Source organism: Ictidomys tridecemlineatus, chromosome 9 (assembly GCF_052094955.1).
Source record: "Ictidomys tridecemlineatus isolate mIctTri1 chromosome 9, mIctTri1.hap1, whole genome shotgun sequence".
In the NCBI taxonomy this organism is placed as follows: domain Eukaryota; kingdom Metazoa; phylum Chordata; class Mammalia; order Rodentia; family Sciuridae; genus Ictidomys; species Ictidomys tridecemlineatus.
The window spans coordinates 92,122,177-92,143,776 of record NC_135485.1 but is presented as its reverse complement, the minus strand read 5'-3'; the positions used below and the strand labels follow the sequence as shown (position 1 = coordinate 92,143,776).

The following is a 21,600-nucleotide window of genomic DNA, read 5'->3' as shown; positions in this document are numbered from 1 at the left end:
TATATTATATTAAATACCATCCTCCAGGGTTTTAAAGGCTTTTAATAAAGAAATTAATCTAGATTCATTTTCTTTCTAATTTGTGATATCCAAAAGCATACATTTTAGGCCAGCAAAAAATGTTCCACTCCTCTCACAAGATGTGCTCTAAGGTGTAAGATCTGGAATGTAATGTGAATAATGTTTTTTGTTTAAAATGCTATTATTAGAGTTGTTTTCTAGATCTCCAGGAAAAAAAAAAAATTCTGGGAACAAAAGAATGCCTGTTCCAAATGAAACATAACCTAGATATGAGCCTAGCGCCTAGTAATCTTCAATAAATACCTGCTGAAACATTGAATGAGCACATTTGTATGTGTAATGAAAACTAAGAGGATTTGTGACAGAGATGAGGTGTGAGAAACTAGGCACAAGAGTTTATGTGTGTATGAATCATGTGTTAGTTGTGTGTGTGACAGAGAAAGTCTGAGGGAATCTCTACCAAAAATAGAAAACAGGTCTAACAGATACATGCAAAATACTGGCATTAATTTAAATGTCCCTCGATTTCCCTTTAACAAAATGGATGGGGTAGTAAGAGAAATAATTATAAATTGGATATGTTCCCTATTACCCACTGAGACATATTCTTACCCATTTATAGAAATATACAGAGGCTACATTAAATGATCCCAAGTCTCCACCAAAGACCACATACCGGGGAGCACTCAATACAGAGAAAAAGACATAGCCCTTTAAAGAGATACTAGGATAGAAGGCAAAAGAAAAGAAAGACACAGAAATGTATATTCCTTGCAAAGGTTGGACAGCTGTCCTTAACAGGCAGCCAGCAGCATAACCAGCATATCCAGTGCCAGGCAAGAACAGAGGGTCCCTCCTGGAGAATGTAAATGGGTGTACGTGTATGGCTCTCACACTCACAATACTGCCTCCCTCACCCACAAAAGCACTCTCTTACATCACACATTGTCTCTTTCACACACATAGCTCCCTTCACACATAAGTCTCTCAGTTTCTCACTTTCTCCCTCATGCCCACAATTCTCTATTTCACACACACATACACACACACACACACACACACACACAAAGGCACACACACTCACAAATTTCTCTCATACACTCCTTCATATCACTATAGTCACGCACACTCAAATCCTCTCATAGACATACACACACACACACACACACACACACACACACACACACACACACGCACACAAACACGCACGCACACGCGCGCCTTGGTCCCGCCCCCGCCTTGGCCCCGCCCCGGAGGGCTCCTCCCGGCGGCGGGGCGGGGCGAGCCTGTGACAGGAGGGGCCGGGCTGCCACTGTACTTTGGGCGCCCAGGCCGGCAGGCGCGCTTCGCAGTCTCCTGTCATCCACAAGCGCTGCCGACTAGTGCGACCCTGGGGCGGCGGCCACCGCCTCGTGCGACGCGGCGTGGCCTTCCAGCGGCCGTCCCGGGCGGCGGGAGTTGGCAGCGGGATGTGCTCGGCTGGGGAACTGCTGCGGGGCGGCGGCAGCGGGGATCGCGACGAGGACGGGGACGCTCTGGCGGAGCGGGCGGCGACTGGGACGGAGCGGGAGCCCGGAGCGAGCCCGCGGCGGCGCGGGCTGCAGCCCCCGGAGGAGAGCGAGCAGGTGAGCGCCAAGAGGGCCGGCGCGGCCGGGCCCCGAGCTTCACCCGGCGGCGGAGGGAAGTGGCCCGGCAGGCGGGCGGCGCCTGGGCTCTCCCCGCGCGGGGCGCTGCGGGCCGCCGCGTCCTGGGAAGCCGCCGGAGGAGCGGTTGGACGGCGCGCGGGGCGGGGCTGTAGGCTCGCGCGTGTGCGGCTGCAAGTGCCGGCCACCGGGCGCGGGTCTGGCGGGGCAGCTCGACCCTCCTGCTGCCGTCAGGCGGACAGTTGTCTGTCCGGCTCCCTGCGGAAATGCCCTCCAGAGCTACCACTTGCCTAAAAGCCCTACCTGTGAACACTCTTCAACTTGGAGTCGGTGCGCCTGAGCCTGGCTTAGGGGACAGCGGCTCCCCTCCTGCCCTCCATCTTGCATCTGAACACACACCTACCGTCTCGGCGAGGTGTGGGTGTATTTCTCGCCATAGGCCGTCAGTGTGTGAAGACGTGTAGGTGCGACTATTACAATAGATGTCTTAACAGAGACTCTCCCAGACCAAGTTCTGTATAAGAGCAGATGGAGATCTAAACTTCATTTAAAAAATAAAAAAGCAGCAAAATTGCTTTCACTGGGCACCAGAGAAGCCAGATATAAGGGAATGGAGAACAAGCCTTCTGGATTTGATCTCATTAAGTAGACTGTGATCAGGGACATTTTAATATCAAATACCTTAGATGAGAAGTTTAATTTAAGAAACTGAATTACCTGTCGGAAGAATTTTCATGGGCAAATGCATTAATTACATCTTAAGAAATATTTGAGATAAGCTGGTCTTCATAATCACATTGAGAGGCAGGAATTCAATTGATTATTGACCTTTACTGTAACCTGTACTGTTGGGTCAATTAATACCTGTCGCTTCTCATCCTTTTCCATCTGTCCTTTTTGTTACATTTCACAAACTCCAATACCATCACTAAATACATTAATAGATATGTTACTTAGGAAAGAAATTGTATGTGGCACACAAAATAAGCCTTAGTAGGTTTGAACATCATGTGGATTGTAATTGTTCATGTGTGTGACAATATAGGAGATGGTGACTGAAGCAAATAATTGGTCGCTAGGAGATCTTCCTGATTCCCTTCCTGGTAGTTTTCCCGTTAACTGTAACATGCATGACTCAGTAGATAAAGGTCTTGGTTTCCTCTTACCTTAGTTGCTCAACTGGAAAGGTAAAGGAAACAGCTACAAGAACTTCCTTGGGAGTAGGGGTTCATTTGAGGAAGGTTTCCGAAGTACATTTTCAAATGACTTTTAAGTAATTATATAACTTACTTAAGCTTCTATGGACTTCATCAGTACAATGATGTGGACATCATCACTAACTCTGATTTTACCAATATTATTTATGGTAAAAAGAAAAAGGATGAAACAAACAACTAACAACAACAACAACAAAAAGAATGAAACATTTACACTAGAAAACAAATATTCCTTTGCATTCCTGCTTCCTTCATTGCATGTCATGAAATTGTTATTCTTATCATTTTTATCCCATGGTTTATGTACCCTGAGCCTATATACACAATAATTGAAAATATGCTTACTACATCAGCACCAAAGAAGAACTTTTTACCAATAAGCCAAAAACAAGCACCAAAAAAAAAAAGGTGCAACACAACTCATTGGTGTAAGAAGCAAGCTTTTGAGCTTTTGTGGTAAATTATCACGAAGCTTTGTTTCCTAGCTTTTTTCACATCCTACAAATGAAATTTAAAAATTTTATACACTGCCATGTAATGATGGATGAGATGATTTTACACACATTAAGATATTTGAGAATTAAATGAAGTTCACAACTATAAAACATCCCAAGAAGAAATTTTAGTTTTCCTTATTCATTTTATTTGTTTTGTTGACATTTTAAAGACACAAGGATTCCAAATTATAAACATAATACTTTGAAAAATTGGTTCCCAAGCTAATGATTTAGAACTTACACTGAATTTTTCCATAAAAGCAATGATACAAACAGAAACAGAACCAAAACTAATTAGCTGGAAATGAAGCAGAGGTCATCTTCCTGCTTGTTCTTTCTGCTTAGCATGCTCACGCTCACTTGGTGTTCCAGAGTCTTAGTATCCTTATGGATATTAAGAGGAAATTGAGCCTTCAGAGGCTCCTTATCTTGATCAAAGCCTTGAAGGTGTAATCTTGAAGTCAGAAGCTCCAAAGGCACCTGACTTGTGCTCCTTCAGTCTTTGTTAGCACCTAATTTTCTGTGTTAAATCCCTTTCTGTTTCTGTTTCCTTCACAGAGTTTCCTTTCCTGATAATTTGATGAAGCAGGTTTCTTCCTTGAGCTTATTTCCCAGGCTAAAGACTCCTTTTCGTACATCCTTTGTCCTTCACTGATTTTCTTTCCATTCCTTTTTGAAAGACTCATTCCCCTCCCTCAACTGGGAAGTCTTGCATATGCTTTGACTATATAAAACCTACTTTGGGCTCATTGTTATTATAATACCAGTTCAAAAGTTATTGTATTTAGGAACTTATTTCATGTAATACTGAAATATTGGCATTTATATCTGTGATTTATTAATAACTAATAGATTGTCAGCCATTTATAAATTGTCTTTAGCTGCTACTCTGTTTGAGAAAAAGCTAAGTAAGTTTCTCAGTTCTTCTGACCTGAATCTTAGAGGTAGGATGATTGACAAAGGAGATGTAGTAAAAATCAAGTATCCCAAGAAAGGAGGCTTTGAAGAAGGCCGTAAAGAAGAAACCTGTGTTAGGTTTAAAGTAGAGGTCAGACCTCTAAGAGAGAAGAAGGAACAATTTCAGGAGATGTTGAGGAGACAGGACATATTCTGTAGGTGTGTTGATAATCATGTGCATGAGAGATAATCCGAGTATGTTCATGACAGTCAGTGCCAGAGTGACTTTAGGCAAGAGACTCTGTACCCTTCAGCATAGCTGGAATGTAAACATTACTGAGATTTTTATTATGTCTATAGCATCTGCTTAGATGTGGCACACAGTACAGTTCAAAATCTGAATAACCTAAAATGTCCACACTGACATAGAATATGGGACATCCCATTATTCTTACATTAACTTTAGAATCATTAACTCTAGTTTTAGGGTCTTTATGATTATAAAAGTAATGTGTACTTTGAAAAATAAAAATAGAAGTATCTAAAGGAAAAAAGTATTTAAAATCTTATTCTGGGTAATATTTTGATATCAGATATTTGTTATTGCTACATCTGTGTTTGTATTTGTACATGTTTTAATATAAGCACAATTTTATATCTTCTTTAATGAAGATGAATGCTACATGTTACAAAAATTATGTAAAAACTATTTTTAGGATTGCCTGATAGTATGTTCTCTTAAGCAGTGTACACTTCATATCATTTCTTTTATAAATAATTGTTTTGTGTATAAATAAAATATATGAAAATATTTGCTTTTAAATCCTCACACTTCTACCTCGAAACAGATTCCTAGAAGAAAGAACTAACTCAGTAAATGAAATGCATTGAAGCCCCTTGAAACATCCTAAAGAATAGCATTTAAGAGTGTATATGCTAATGTGCACTTCCAGCACTGATGCTTGAGTGCCATTGGAATCCATATGTGCCAAACAATGTGTTCATCTTTGCCATTTTAGTAAGCAAAAATTCTTATTGTTGTAAGACATTACTAGAGAGGTTTGCTAAAACGTGGCATATGTTTATTATGCATTTGTATTTCTTTTTAATCATGTTCTTTGACCATTTTTTTCTTTTGCCATTATTACAAGGATATTAATATCTTACTTCACATTGATTATAAATATCTACATTGCTTGATATTTACTTTGTAATTTTATTGTGATTTTTTAAATTTAGAAATGTTTCAAAAGAAGAAATGCTTTAAATTTTTGTTAGTCAAAGGTATTTCTTTTTTGGTAATTTCACCCATACACGCGTACACATTATACAGATGTACACCAATATATTTAAGTATTTTTGTTTAGAAATTCTAATACTATAATGAGTTAAATAGCCACCAAATTTTCTTTTATATGTGTACACTTGTGGGGTTTTTTGCTCTCTATATTTAATCTCTTTAGAATTATTTTATGTATTATATAAGGTATGGAGCTAATTTTTTTTCTATCATTGAAAAGTCCACATTTTCCCTTGCTTTACTATTCTTCATAATAATATGTGTGTATATATATTTATATTTATAGTCATATACATTCATATATAGTAATATAGCTATTGACACACATATATACATGTATACATTTCATGTATACCTACAGACTAAAGCCTATATAAGCTTTTTTATTTTTGTTGTTATTATGACAAGGATTTATTTTCCACATTATGTTTTCTTGCTGCAATGTATAGCTATTGGCATTTATGTATTTATTTTTTAACTTGCTACCTTTCTGAATTCTTTTATTAATTCTAACATTAAGAAATACTAATAACTTTTAGACTTGATTGTTTTGCATCTTCTAGTTATATAAACATTTTGTCTATATGTAAGGATGACTTTGCTTCCTTTCAAATGATACTGTCTTCATTTCTACTTCTTGCCTTTTGCTATGCCTGGAATTTTCAAAGACCAATGCTGTTTCATAGATATTTAAGTAAATTAATGAAGAAACCTCTATAACAGCATTGAACAAAGTTTTCAATTAGATGACATTTCAAAAAGGGAGCGGCAACCCGTGTGTCCTTTTTATCTATCATTAGAAATATGACTAACTATACCGATTCTACATCCAGAATATCTAGATTTATACTTACTAACTTTAGATTAAAATTAATAGCCTTGTTCATTTTTTTGGTATGCACAAAGTATTAACTGTTGGACCTAATCTTTAAGCAGAACCATAACTGAAAAGAAATCTAACAAAGGTTGTCTTTAATATATCCAGCCTCTACAGTTAAAAAGGAACCCTGGGAGAAAGGCAGAATATAATACTTACTCCTCAACTTTAATTTTTATGGCTATCATCTCTTTCTTGTTAAATACAGATTTTGGTGCAGCTGGTGTAAGTTCTGAAATTTTGCATCTCTAACAAACTTCCAAGCGATGCCAGTGCTATGACCACAGACCACACTTTAGAGGATAGATAAGCAAACCAATACAGTACGCACCACATTTTCCCTTCAACATACTATCAGTAATAGATGTATCTAAGGAAGTTTTTTTTCATAAGTATATATTTGAACTTTTTGTAAGGTATATGAATACAACAGGCCAAGTGATTTGGTCTAGGTACTACAACTGGTGTATACCAGAGCAGACCAGAACTCAGGTCTCCAAACTGCAAAACCAGATCTTGTGTGCAAAGAGCCAATCACATGGTAGGAAACCAGTCTCTGAAATCTGCTGCTCTCCTTAGATTGCGTAGTTCAAAACTAGATATTTGCTTAGACCTAATTCCTTTCACATCCTTTAAAAGTAATTTTTAAACAATACTATAACAAGTACTATGAACTTAAGATAAATTCTACACTAATTTAATTTTCTCTTGTTTCTGAGGACGTTTAGTCAGAGTGATACAGGAAATAATTTTGCATAATTAGGCATCTTTTGTTCATTTTTATATCATTATCTGGAGTATAATCTCTAATCAGTAGTCCTCAAATGGGGGTGATTTTGCTTCCAGGGGACATTTGGTAATGTCTGGGAAATTTTTTATTGTTGAGACTTTAGGGGGTGCTACTGACATCTAATAGGAGGTTCAGAGATAACTGCTAACCATTCTATAATGCATAGAAAGTCCTTTACAACAAAATATGTCTGACTCAAAGTATCAAAGTTGAGAAACTCTACTCAAAATATATAAGGGTTAGAATTTAGAATGCCTGAGTTGTTAAGTATAATTGCTCTAATTGATACTCAAAAAATAGATAAAAATTGTATTTCCCCCTGAAGTCTACGTTCCAAACAGGTAGTCTCCCAAATGACTCCTTTCCTGTTTCTTCTTCATGTTGTACCTTATTCCAACTTGTTCAGTTTTGATCTCCCTCACATTCCTTTCCTGCCTCTTTCCTACTACTCATCTTCTTTTCTATTCCTATTGAGATTCTTTCTTCCATTGTGCTTTTTTTAATTGGCTCATATTAATTATACAAAATAGGGGTTTTATTGCAGCAGATTGTTCCATACTATAACATAATTTTATCAAAAGTAAAATTGATACTTTTCTTTACCCTCTCAGTCCCTTTTCTTTACCCTAAAGATCTCCCTTCTACTTTCATGGCATCCCTTTTGTCCCCCTGCACCCCAACTTTCACATAAGAGAGAAAATACATGATATGTATCTTTCTTTCTGTGTCAGGCTTATTTCACTTAACATGATATTGTCCAATTCTATCCATTTTTCTGCAATTGACATAATTTCGTTCTTTTTTATGGCTGAGTAAAAATTCATTTTGTATATATACCACATTTTTTTTTATCTATTCATCTGTTGACAGACACTTGACTAGTTTCATTCTTCTAAATATGGATATCCAGTTTCCCAGTACCATTCGTTAAAGAGGCTGTTTTTTCTCCATCCTGTTTTTGATACCTTTTCCAAGAATCAGATGACTGTAAACTTGTGTCTATTCCTTTGATCTATGTGTCTCATTTTAATATCAGAACCCATGCTATTTTTATTACTATGGCTCTGTAGTATATCCCATTGTACTCTTTTCTTTCCTACACATCTCAGCCACTTTCTCTGTTTTTTCATTCATCTTCTCCTCTTCTTCATATCCTCTTCTTCTCTGTTGAAGATAAGCTTTGTGAAAACAATAAAGAAGTTTTTGGAGTATGAAAGTTTTAGGTTTGAATCCTACTACTTATTAGTGTGATCCTTGTTACTTAATCCCTCAGAGACTCAATTCCCTCAATTGTAACAGGTCTAATACTACCCATCTCTTAAAATTTCTCTGAGGATTTAGTTAGATTTTTTATTACAAAATGCCTAGCACACAGCAGGCCCTAAAAAAATGTTAGTTCCCATCAATATTGAAGTTCCTTAAAAGAGTAGGAATGGAACCATCATATGACCCATCTATACCATTCCTTGGTATTTATCCTCAAAAATTAAAATCATTATATTATAGTAATACCTGCATACCCATGTTTATAGCAGAACAATCTACAATAGCCAAATTATGGAACCAGCCTAGGTGTCCATCAATGGCTGAGGAAAATGTGATATAAAACAATGGAGTTTAACTGGGCATGGTGGTACATACCTATAATCTCAGTGGCTCTGGAGGCTGAGGCAGGAGGATCATGAGTTCAAAGCCAGCCTCAGCAACTTAGTGGGGGGCCTAAGCAACATGGTGAAAACCTGTCTCTACATAAAATACAAAAGAAAAAAAAAGGCTAGAGATGTGGCTCAGTGGTTAAGCACCCTGAGTTCAATCCCAGTACAAAAAAAAAAAGAGTTTTACTCAGCCATAAAGAAAAATAAAATTATGTAATTTGCAGGAAAATGGATGGAACTTGAGAATATTGTGTTAAGCAAAATAAGCCAAAATCAGAAAGTCAAGGGTCATGTGTTTTATATGTAGAAACTAGAGAGAAAAAAGGAAAAGATAGGTTGGGAGGTTCTCATGAAAATCTAAGGAAGATCAGTAGAAGGAAGGAAAAGGGACTAGAGGAAGGAGGAAGGAAGGGAAAAGGGAAGTACTGAAGAGTGATTTTGGCCAAATTACATTGTTATATTGTGTGCATATATGAATATGTAACAACAAATCCCACCATCATGTAAACTTTAATGCACCAGTAAAAAGTATGGGAAAAAATCCCTTCCTCACAATTAAATTTCTTCCTTACAGTTTATATACATCCACACACCCACACACACATCCACACACCCACACACACATATGTGTGTGTGTATGTGTGTGTATATATATATATATATATATATATACTTCCAATTCCTTCCTTACCTTCTCTCTTCCCCTCTTCTCTAGGTTTTATTCCCTCAACTAATCACATTATGGAACTGTATTTTTAGTACATGTATTTCTCTAATTTATAGAAGAAATGTTATTTATTGAATAAAGCATTAAATTTCCTAATCTAAAAATCAGATAAATCAAGTGATTTCTAATTCTCTAAGAAAAAAATAAACCTGTCAATCTAAATTAATGCTGTTTTTTTTATGTAGATCTTTTGGTGATTTTTTTCCCCCCTGTGGGTCACTGATCCTTAAACAAGTATATCCACCCACTTCTATGTAAATTTTTCTCAATTTCCCATTCAAGAGAAGTAATAAAGCAAAATCAAAGGGAAAAACTAAAAGTACCATGACATCAGTCTTGCCCTAAGAGGTATAAGTAGAAACTATATTTATTTGTACCTTCTTTAAGCCTTTCTTTTTTCCCTTTTTCCCTTTTTCTCTGGAGTAACAATCTTATCTTGTGATTCTGGCCTCTTATCCTCAAATACCTTAAGAGTTCCTACTAGTTATTTTTCGGATAAGTAAGTATATTCATGTGTGTTTAAAGAAATTGATAAAACATTTGAAAAGTAGCTTTGTCTGAACGAAGAACCTGAATTTCCATTTAACTTGATGTAGAAGATACTTTCTATTTTACTCTCTGATCTAATTTTTTCCCTATGTCCAGAGATTTTTCTTTTTTTTTTTTTCCATTTAACTTCATTGGCAGCTGTGCCTGTTCTTGGAAATCATTAACTTTATTTGTTCCTGGTTTTTTTTTTAATAACAATAGCTTCAGCTTATCAGAGTTATAATCCAAAAGAAAGCATGGTACACATGTTTTGAATTTCATGGAAATGAACGATAAAATTATTATTAATACTTACTATCTAAACATAATGTTAATTATTTCCATTTAAGGCTCTTACTATATTTCCTTGGATAATTTTTTCTAATATCTGTGTTTGAGAATTTTTTAATTCTTATTCAATTATTAAAAAAAGATTTTTGGTTTTTTTAATCCTTATTAAATATCAAAATTTTACTTGGATATATGCATGGAATATAAGTTTGCAAATTCCATCAGCCTAAATGATTTATAATTCCTTATTCTGTGCTTTTCAGAGATAATAACATGTAGCAGAATCTAAATTTTTACTGCTACAAGTTGAGAATTAAAAAGGAATGTCATTTTTTAGCAAACGTGTTTGATTTTGACTGCTTTGAATAGACAAGCCCCCTCCCTCATCTTGTGGGTAGCATCTAGCATACTATCTGCAAATACAAGATAATCAGTCAGTAATGTCATCAGATATCACTTTACAAAAAAGAAGTCAATTTTAGGAAAAGTACAAAATGTATAAATTTTTAACCTGCAGCTTGAATTAATAAAGAGGTTTAAATTAGTCATATTCTTCACTTCATGGCTTAGTATTATCTGTCATTATTTCATGCAAAGAAAGACTCTCTGTTTCTTTGTCACATGACCATTTCCTTCCACTATAATAAGAAACTGTGTTAATATATTTGATAGATGTCACTGAAATTGGGCATGTCCTTGTGAATACCTGGTTGTTCATTTTTGTATGTTTACAATTTATGGAAACTTTTTCAATAATTAAAATGAAAAACGAATAAAAATTTTTGTACTTTTCAGTTTATACTAATTTCATAAACTAAGATCTGTACGATATTCTCATTGATTTTTATGAATCTCCTCAAAAAGTCTTTTTTTCCTTTATTGGATCTATGTAGGTTAGTGTGAAATAATTAAGAGAATGCTGTAACTTAATGACAAATGGCAGGTTGTAAATATGATAAACTAGTTATATTAAATGCTATGATTAGATAAGGCTTTATATAGTTAGTAAATTTATAATTATTTCATAATTTACATTTTATAAAAAATGAAAACTGTAACAAAAAGTAGTGTCCAATAAGTAAGAAAATGTGTCCATCCTTACTAGAAATAAAAGGAATATAAATATAACAATTACAAATGAGTTTTCACCTAAAAAGTTGACAAAATTAAAAAAGATAAATAATATAGGTTTAGAGAAATATGATATATGATAAGAATATGCTAAAAGTTAGAGGTATATGTGGGTTCAGTCTTTCTGGAGGGAAATCTGGTGCCAAACCTTGTGATGAGGAACTATTATTACCTAGACTTTAAAATGTACAAATTGCAGCACAAGGAGGTTAAGTAACATAGTGAAAACATATCCCTAATCTGAAAATCTGAAATCCTCCAAAATCTAAAACTTTTTGAGATCTACATGTTAATGTGAAGAATTCTATAACTGACCCAAAGTGACAGGTTGTAAGTGAAACACAAGTATACTATATAAGGTATATATGAAACATAAGTGATTTTTGTATTTACAGTTGGGCCCCAACCCTATGATGTCCCATTTTGTATGTGTATGTGTGTATGTATGTATATATGTATGTGTATATATATGTGTGTGTGTGTGTGTGTGTGTATATATGTATACAAAAATAATTCCAAAATCTGAAATCTAAAAGGCCAGTGTTTGGCCATTAAATCAATTTAGTGGAGTGCAACAGGATAGGATAGGGTTAGGATAGAACAGGTAGAACACGGAACAGGACAGAAATGGTTAGAATGCAGTACATGTAGCTCTTTTTTTTTTTGTTTGTTTTGTTTTTGATACTGGGCATTGAATCTAGGGGCGCTTAAGCACTGAGCCATATCCCCATCCCTTTTTATTTTTTATTTTGAAACAGGACCTCTCTAAGTCGCTGAGGCCTCCTGAACCACTGGGATTACAGGCATGTGGAACCACATCTGGCTAAAATGCATTTCTTATCCTGGGTCTCAGTCATGATCACTGCACTAACCCCACCAGATTGGTTTTCTCAGGATCTCTGCCTAGAATTCTTCCCTAGAACTTTCCTTAGCATATCTTTGCATTATCAGTTTAACAGTTAGTTCTTCAGATATACCAGCTCTAACTATTCCATGAAAAGAACCTCAAATTCCTCAGCCCTGTTTTATTTTCCTTATAGCTCTTCTCACTATTTGAAATTATCTTGTTTGTTGTTAGCATGTTTATTCTCTGCCCCCCTCTACAGGCACACTTGTAAGCAGTCTCCATGAGAACAGAGATTACATCATATGGCAAGTATTTTAGAATATTATTTTGGCATCTCTAAGATAGTAGACAATATGTCAAAACTTCTATCCAAAACAACTCCGCTGTTAAAAACTCAGTTGATGTTTTTGCCAAAGCAGTGTATCTTCCTAGAAAAAAATCACCATGACAAATTGGTTTTAAAGAGGTAGAAACTTGGACTTCAATATAACAAGAAATATAACTCTCTTGTCAGAATCAACAGAAATGAGACTAGTCGTGTTAGTTGTGCGTGAGCTTAAATGATCCCTGTGAAATATTTGTTAAAAAAGTATATGTGCATGTGTATATATATGGATTATAGTCCTGATTTGCTGTATTTAAAAACCACCATGATACAAAGGTAAAATGCTAATATAAGAATTGGAAATATTAACTAGTATATAATTGGTCTAGATTTGAAATTTATTTTTCTTGAGCATAGGGTAACAAGAAACTCAAATTGTATATGAGACTCAATGTTAGTAGAAAGATACAAAATAAAACACACAGCTAACCAAAATTAAAATTCAGATCAGCCGTCTCATTTATGTCAATGGTAAAACATAATTTTCAAAAAGAGATAAAAATTGTGGTTCTCATTAAATATAAAATGAATACATATTAAAGAGTTTATTTAACTCATCATTAATAAAGGAGCCCAGCAAATATTACAGCCAATTTAAAAGTAAAATCAAAGAACCAAAAACATTTATGATGAAAAGATATGTTGAGCCAGACACAATGGCACACGCCTGTAATTCCAGAAGCTCTGAAAGCTGAGGCAGGAGGATAACAGGTTCAAAGCCAGCCCCAGCAACTTATCAAGGCCCTAAGTAATTTAGCCAGACCCTGTTTCACAATATTAAAATAAAAAAAGGGCTGGGGATATGACTCAGTGTTTAAGCACCCCTGTGTTCAATCCCCAGTACTAAAAATAAAACATGTTGAAATTTGTTTTCAAATGGACATGAAACTGTATTTTTCTACAAGCAGAAGGGAAGCCAACTGAACCTCCCTGTAGCAGAACTTATTTGGGTGCCTATAGATAAGAATAATTTGCATTGCTATCAATTATCTGTAATTTGCAGACTTGCAAAATAGCACAAGACCATATGCTAAATAACACAGTTTGATATAGAGGCATCCAGTAATTTTTTTCTTTTTTGCTTATTCTAAATCAAGTAATGGAAAAAGATAATTTTTTGCTTTATAATGTAAATTAATTTGTGAATAACAAAGATATTTGATCTCTCCCTTTATGCAGTGTTTTGGGCTGCTATAAAATATCAATTCTATTCTGACCTTTTCCTATGTTAATATTGAATGTACACTTCTATGTAATTGTGAAATGCATGGTTTATACATACAAGAAAACCAAAGATTGATTTCATATTTGCATTCTTTCCAATGAGGTTATATAACTCAATAGCCCTGAAAAACAGATTTTGGTTAGAACAACGTTATTGCCCCCCAAATTCCATATGTACCTCTTTTTTTTTTTTGGTATGTGTGTGTGTGTGTGGATTTGTTTATTTGTTTGTTTGTTTTAGTATTAAGAGATTGAACCCGGGGCACTTAGCCATCCCAGCCCTTTTTATTTTTCATTTTGAAACAGGGTCTCACTAATAAATTGCATAGGGCCTCATTTAGTTGCTGAGTCTTACCTTGAACTTGCTATCCTTCTGTCTTAGGCTCCTGAACCGCTGGGATTACAGGCATGAGCCACTACACCGGGCTTTCATTCTCTATATTTTATGACTATTTTATTCATTTTTTCCTACTATAAACAAATTAAAATCCTTCACAGAAAGATCAAAGAAAACAGTAAATTATGGACTTACTGAAGTAGCAAATTTCGTCTTTCAAAAAGTTCGTTTCTTAAGGAGGATTATATAACTATACCTTATAAGGAATCTGTTTAAATACTTTGCTTTCTTTTTAATAGCTGGTTCAACTTCTTTGTATTAAGGGATTTAGAGATTTTTGAGTTATTGGTGTAAAGGAGTGAGAATGAGAAAGATAATGAAAGCTATTTAGAGTGAAGGACAGTTCTGAAAAAGGTATTTTCCAATAAACTGTAAGACTGTCTTACAGTTTCCTGGAATGGGATCAGGATTTCTTGTCAAATACTACTGCTTTCAAATCCTGCCAGGTTGTCTGGCTGATTCTGAGGAAGTCTTCTACAGGCTATTAAAAACCTCTAGAGTCTACAACACCCAACTTACAGCATCCTTTAGAGGAACAAGTGTTTAGAATATATGTGTTGAGTGAGTTTATTTAGCAAATGGCTAATGAGCAAAGAAAGGTGGGGAAAGTTAAACTACAAGGATCAAATTAAAATACAACAATTTTTTTTAAAGACATTAAAAATATTTCACCAGTAATTTTCTCTTGGCCAGGGTATGATTTAAAATTTGAGCATTTTCAGCATATAAACTATGTAAGTATTAATAAAGTCATTAGAATAGAAATGAAATTTGCATCAATAGAAAGTACAAAGTAAACAGATAAGATCAGCTACAAATTAGCCCCTCACTTCTCACACATAGTCTCAAAAGAGAATGAACTAGAAAAAATAGAGCAAAGACAATGAGACAGATGAAAACATCTGGAATGACTAAAAGGTTATTCAGTTGCACTTCTGGTGGTGCCATTCGTTGAAGTAGGGAATCCTGGAGGAAAAGTAAATTCGGGGCAAATAATTTGAATTCAGTAGTGAGCATGTTCTTTTTGAGGTTTCTAAAGACATCCACATGGAAATGTTGAATCTGCAGTTTCATACAAATCTAGAATCCTGAAGAGTTGCCTGAACTTTAGAAAGACAAGAAAATTATGAATCTTTTGTAAAACTATGGTTCCATTTGATTAGAAAGGAATAGTGCGGCAGTGTTTAAATATGGGGATTGTGTACATATCTTTCATATTAAGCAGTGAATATGGATTTTTTCTTTTGTGTACCCCATAGGACTTATTTTGCTCACGGTAGGTAATCAATTATTATTTGTTGTTGAACTAAATTAAGGGATTTATTTTTGCAAACCTGCATGTTCTGTGAATCAAGAATTATGAATTATCAAATTTAGACTTTAGTAATCAAAGACAAGTCGTACTTGGAGAGGACGTGACACACACCAAGAACCAGAGTGTGGTTTCCTGAAAGTAAGCAGCCATCAATCAGTCTGACAAATCAGTCAGATCTGTGCAGGCTTGCCACAATTAGTGCACAGCGTGCTTGCATAAAATGCAGGTGCAAAACTTGCTGAGAGTAGAGGATTATAACTTTGAAATATAACTATTATAGGACTTAGTCATAGTAAGCAGAACACTTAATCATTTTTACTGTATCACCATTCACCTGAAATTAAAACTAATGGATTCTGTTATAAAATTATGTGGCTTTATGTAAGATATACTATTTTTCAAAGAATTTCTTCTGTAAGAAATGTCATAAACCCACATATTTTTTGTATCTACATGACCAGATTCCTGCCAATCATTTAGTTTTTATAAATAATGAAAAACTATTAAACCTTTTTTCTCACTTAGTCCAAATGATTGAAAACTTAATAGACATTTCATTTAATAAGAATTGCACAGCAGTGGTTATTTTAGAACTGCCAACAACAACAACAACAATAAAAATCAGCCAAGTTACTAAATTTAACAGAAAGACCAGTATACAAAACAGAAGCTTTGATTATACAGGACACAATAAACAACTCCCAAACATCTTATATGAATGGCATTTTCATAACATTTGAAAAATTGTCAGATTCATTAGTACTGTTAACTCTGCTCTGAGACAAAATTACACTTACAGATCTTAGTAAGAAATTGATGAGGAAAAAAATTTTTAAGAAGTGATGACAAGTTAATTTTACAGGAAGCAATTTTATAAACATATTGTGTATATTTGTATACTTTGATTAGACATATGAACATGTTTAACTCTTCAAATATAATATAGAAAAGATATTTAACAGCAGTTTAACAACTAGAACAAGAGCATCAGCATTAGATTCAACGCATTTAGGGACCATTCCTCATTTAGTGCTTCAGTCTGATACCTCTGATTTTTATGGCATCTTTGCTTTTTTTGGTTTTGTCCTAAAAGGAAGTCTGGTTTGCCTGATATGCAAGTGCTCCAGTTCCAATCAGAACAAGTATCGGGAACAGAAGACAATATTTTACAACAAGGCATCGAAGCTCAATTTTTACCAGTGATATATAGCAGCCTAAAAAAAAGAAGCAGGGAAATTGGAAGCTATCAAAAGGGAGTGGGAAAGAACATGGGGCTGTAAATTCATAGTTGAAATGATGACTATGGAGTATAAATTGCAAGGAGAAAATAAAAGATAAAAGAGCTAAATAATAATTTACCTAGAGGCTTTCAAAATTCATAACAGCTTCTTTCTTAGTATATATTTTCTTTTTATGGGATACAGTGTGACTCTTTTTAAGTTTTTATTTATTTTTATACATGATAGTAGAATCTATTTTGATTATCAAACATGGAATATATATCTTATCTAATTAGGATCCCAGTTTGTGGATATACATGATGTTAATATTCACTGTGGTATATATTTTTATATATTCCCTTTCTATATAATACTATGTCTTATTGGTGTTTCACAAATATGAAGAGTCTTGCCCTTTTTAAAGAAGGTAACAAGGCCTTTCTCAAAAAAAGCCTTTCTTTTGAGAAGTTGAATGGGATGATGGAGTGGATTAAATGGAACAAAACTTCATTTATTTTTTGGGAGGAGACTTTAAGTCCTTGGAGACTGCCTCCCAATTTACTTCTTTTCTTCTTCTTCCTCCTCCTTTTTATCTCTTCATAACTATATTCAATTTAAAACTATGTTATCTATAAAGGCAGTCTTGCAGTGCATTCTGCTCATGTTAGAAGTTCTTTGTTCTTAGTCATTATTAAGCACATTACTACAAAGGCCAGAAAATTTGGGGGACGTGGTTATTTTCTAGCCAAATAAAATAACATTTTCTCTCTCTACTGTATATAACTAGAAAACTAGGGGTGAGGGATAAGGAGGGAATCCACCTCTGAAATTTTTTGTGTGCTTAGTCTTTTTTAAACTTCTATTTGCTTTGCTTTTGAGGGGCAAGGGTGAGATTAAAGGTTAGAAATTGATTTGGGTTTTTATTTTTAAGAAAGTAAGAAAAATTTTAAATCCTGTTCAAATCTAAGTATCACAATTGAGACCAGGTGCTATACTGTATGGCAAGCCAAGTACAAACCACAGGACCATTTTTAAAAATTATTTTAGCTGAATAAACCAAAACAAGACAAATATAACTGAACTGCTGTCAAAAATGGATATATTAAAACAAACAAAATGTGAATAATCAAAAGATTAGTGTTGTATTTATAAGAAGCATATAGCATAGGGCTTTAAAACATGGGTTTTAGAACAAATTGCCCAAAATGTATGTTTTCCTTCCACCAATTATGAGGTGATCTTGACTAAATTACATAATCTGTCCTCAGATCTACTGTAATTAGTTTCTTTTATGTTTTTAGAAGATCGATGTACTTAAAACATTGCCCAGGACATACTAGATATTTAACAAATATTAATTGCTTTTGATTAATAAATGTAATGTAATATAATTAAATACTTCATTTAAACATTTTTTATTGATTTTAAGGCTTACATGTTTCAAAGCCTATCTGCAAGGGGCCAACTTTTGAGATGAAGAGGAATAGAAAGGAAGAAATGAGTCTTTTCAAGGAGCTAAATGCTGAAGTAAAGATGTTTTTGACAACCACAGGTTCAGTTTGTGGTATATCAGTACTGTAAACAGCTGTCCTATTATAACAATACAAAAGCAGTTAAATACACTGTTTTATCCATATTATTTTTTCAAAACATCATCTCACTAAATATTTGAAAGCGTAGCATTAATGCTTTTGCCAGCTCTCCTAAATTAATTTTTGGCCAAATTGAGCAAAAATGCCAAAGCATTTTGAAACTCTTAAATACTTATCACATTTTGACATAAAATATACTTAATTGTAATGAAGGTTGGCTTTTAAGGAGGTAGTCCTTTACTTAATACATTATTGCCATAAGGAAAATTGAATTTAATTGGTTCTATAAAATAGAAGTTTCTTTAAAGCAAAAGTCATGCTGAATATAAATGATAGCTTAAATATTTTTATTTGTGCTTCTTGTGTATGTCAATATGCATATTTTTTATTTTTATTTTCTGGACTGCCAAAGATTTAATGTGGAGAGTACAAGGAGATCTTTTTTAATACAGAGCACTTTCGATTTACTTCTAATTGTTCTGCATCTTTTAAGAACTTTTATGGAGGTTCATACATATTGATATAAAGTATTTTAATTAAGCTGATTGCTTTCAAAAGACAGATTTGGTTATAATATTTAATGTACTGACCACAAATAAGGGGAAAATGGGGCTTTTCTGAGATTTGAATTTCCTCTTAACTTTCCTTAGGCTTAATGAAAACCATGAATTAATTACAGCCTGAAGTATTTGTTACTCTGCTGAACAAAGAAGCAAGATTGCCTACTTATAAATTATAAGTGTAGAAATTATAAGAAGAAAGAAAAGGGGAACCATTGATTTTTATTCATTTAAACTTTAAGCATAATTAAATATTTAAAGTCTCCATTTAAAGCATTAGAAGAACATCTGATTTAATGGGTCCTCAAAAGTCAAACTTTGATACCCAGAGCTTGAGGGCTACAGGACCTATAAAGAATAACAAGTATTCAAAGTGCTTAAATTTCCAAAACTGATTCCAGAAAACTAGCTATAAGTCATCTAGCATCCTATGATTCAGTCTTAGAAAAAATGTCTTTAGTTCACATTAAAAGTAACTGATGTCCAGAAATAACCAAAGTAGGACTTCCAGAATAGTGAAATAAGGAATTCAGCAGAATCTCAACCCAGCAAAGCAATGATTAAGAGGTGAAAACTTTTAAGTAAAATAGTCTTCTAAAATCTCTGGAATTATTCTAAGGGCATAGAGCAAATGGAGAAGCATGCATTCAAGAAACTAGTAAATCTAAGAACAGGGAGTATTTGGGTATGTAAGTCACAATCCACTTGCCGTCACAGTGCTGTGTTACAGAAGGTCCACCCCAAGAAAATGGGATCTGTTCTCCTCCCAATCCCCCATCCAGGGCTGCAGTTTCCCTGCAGTGGAGAGGTAGGCCACTGGTATTTCTCACCTCTTCCTTCCCTCCCAGCTCCATTTACAGAAGCTCTGTTCCATGTAGGCATGACCAAAAGGACCATCTCTATTTACCCTACCAGCCTCCACTTTAGGCGCAGCATCTGGGAACACTGAATCCCAATGTTCTCTGCTATAACTCACCATACAGCAGAGTTCCTACACCAGAAAACAGGCATAGAAGAGCAACAGCTGCTCTGGTGTACAGCTCTAATGCCTAATACTACAGCAGTGTTGTCATCATGGGGCAAGTGCAGTGCTGCCCTCAACCAGTGCAAATGGTGCAGGAGCTGCCTAGGAGCAAGGACAAGTAAAAGAGGCAAAGAACCTTATAGAGCTTCCTGGTTTCACTTGGAAATGTAATTAGAGAACTCTGTGCCTAATTTTGTTGCAAACAATACAGATCGTTATGAAGAGCAGTTAAAAGGACGCTGATAACTACAGAATATATCAAAACAACAAAGCAGCAAGAAATTTAAAGAGAGAAGCAGGTGGAGTCAGCCAAGAAAACCCTTCCTGAGTTAGAGAAATGCAGACTGGGGAAAGCAGGGTTCATGTGCTAGGCTGCACCCACTCAGGAGCAACCATAGCAGGATGTGGGGTAAACTTGAAAGCTTTCTGCACGCTACGTATAGACCCCTCAACAAAGAACAAAAGCCTCAATGGCACAGGGGCTTAAATTCAACCTCTGACATAGATTGAACAGTAAGCCACTCTGACAAAGGACTAAGTATTAGAAAAACAGAGTTTAAAATAATATCAAGTCATATCTGGCCATCGGAAAAACTGTGTATGTGTCTAAGGCAGCACAGGAGCAGTGAGGAATGAATGTGGGGTAAATGAGTAAAATTCCTCAACTGTGATAACAGTCTCCAAGCCACCCATATATCCACTGATAAAAGAATAAAAATCTAACTAGCTAAAGATTCTACATATATCCTTTAACCAGCAAATAAATGGCCAAAGGTAACTATATCTTCTCACTCCTTAACTGGTTAAATGAGGCAAAAGATGAAAATAAGAGAGATAGGAGACAGATGTAAGGGAGACTATCAGAGGCTGCACACTGCAGGAGAAATAGACTTTACAGAATTATTCCAGCCAAAAGCACTAAATAAAACCTACTATTATTCTCTGTGATTTTTTAAATCAAATGGAAATTTTAGAATTGAAAAGTAACAAGTGAAATTATTTCAGTTGGAAGAAGAAAATAAAATCAGCAAACCTTGAAAATAAGGTCAGTAAAGGTACATATTCTTAACAACAGAGAAATAGAGCCAGGTGCAATGACTCAAGCCTATGATCCTAACAATTCAGGAGGCTGCGGCAGGAAAAATCGTGAACTCAAGTCCAGCCTGGTCAATATAGCAGGACATTTATCTCAAAAAAATAAAAAAAGGAAAGGGACAAACAGCATTAGAGAAACATGAGACATTACTAAGAACATCAACATACAAATAATGGAATAAGGGGACTATCAAAAGGAGAAAGGTGCAGAAAAGATAACAATAGTTGGAAACTTTTCAAATTTGGTGAAAAGTTTCATACATCCAAGTAATTCAACAAAATCCAAGTAAGAAAAACATGAGGATATCCACACCCAGATATCACCTATGTTGGTAGACAGAAAATCTTGAAAGCAGTAAGGGAAAAA

At 34.8% G+C, this 21,600-nt stretch overlaps 1 protein-coding gene across 1 annotated transcript in view; it reads left to right on the top strand.

Moving 5' to 3' along the window:
• The first annotated feature begins 1,296 nt into the window (after positions 1-1,296).
• The window catches only part of Fam241a (family with sequence similarity 241 member A), a 36,418-nt gene continuing 16,114 nt past the window's right edge, over positions 1,297-21,600 (top strand). Inside the window, exon 1 of the mRNA XM_005330101.5 lies at positions 1,297-1,646. Within this exon, the coding sequence (XP_005330158.2) occupies positions 1,491-1,646 (156 nt within the window). The 5' untranslated portion in view covers positions 1,297-1,490. The remainder of the gene's footprint in view (positions 1,647-21,600) is intronic.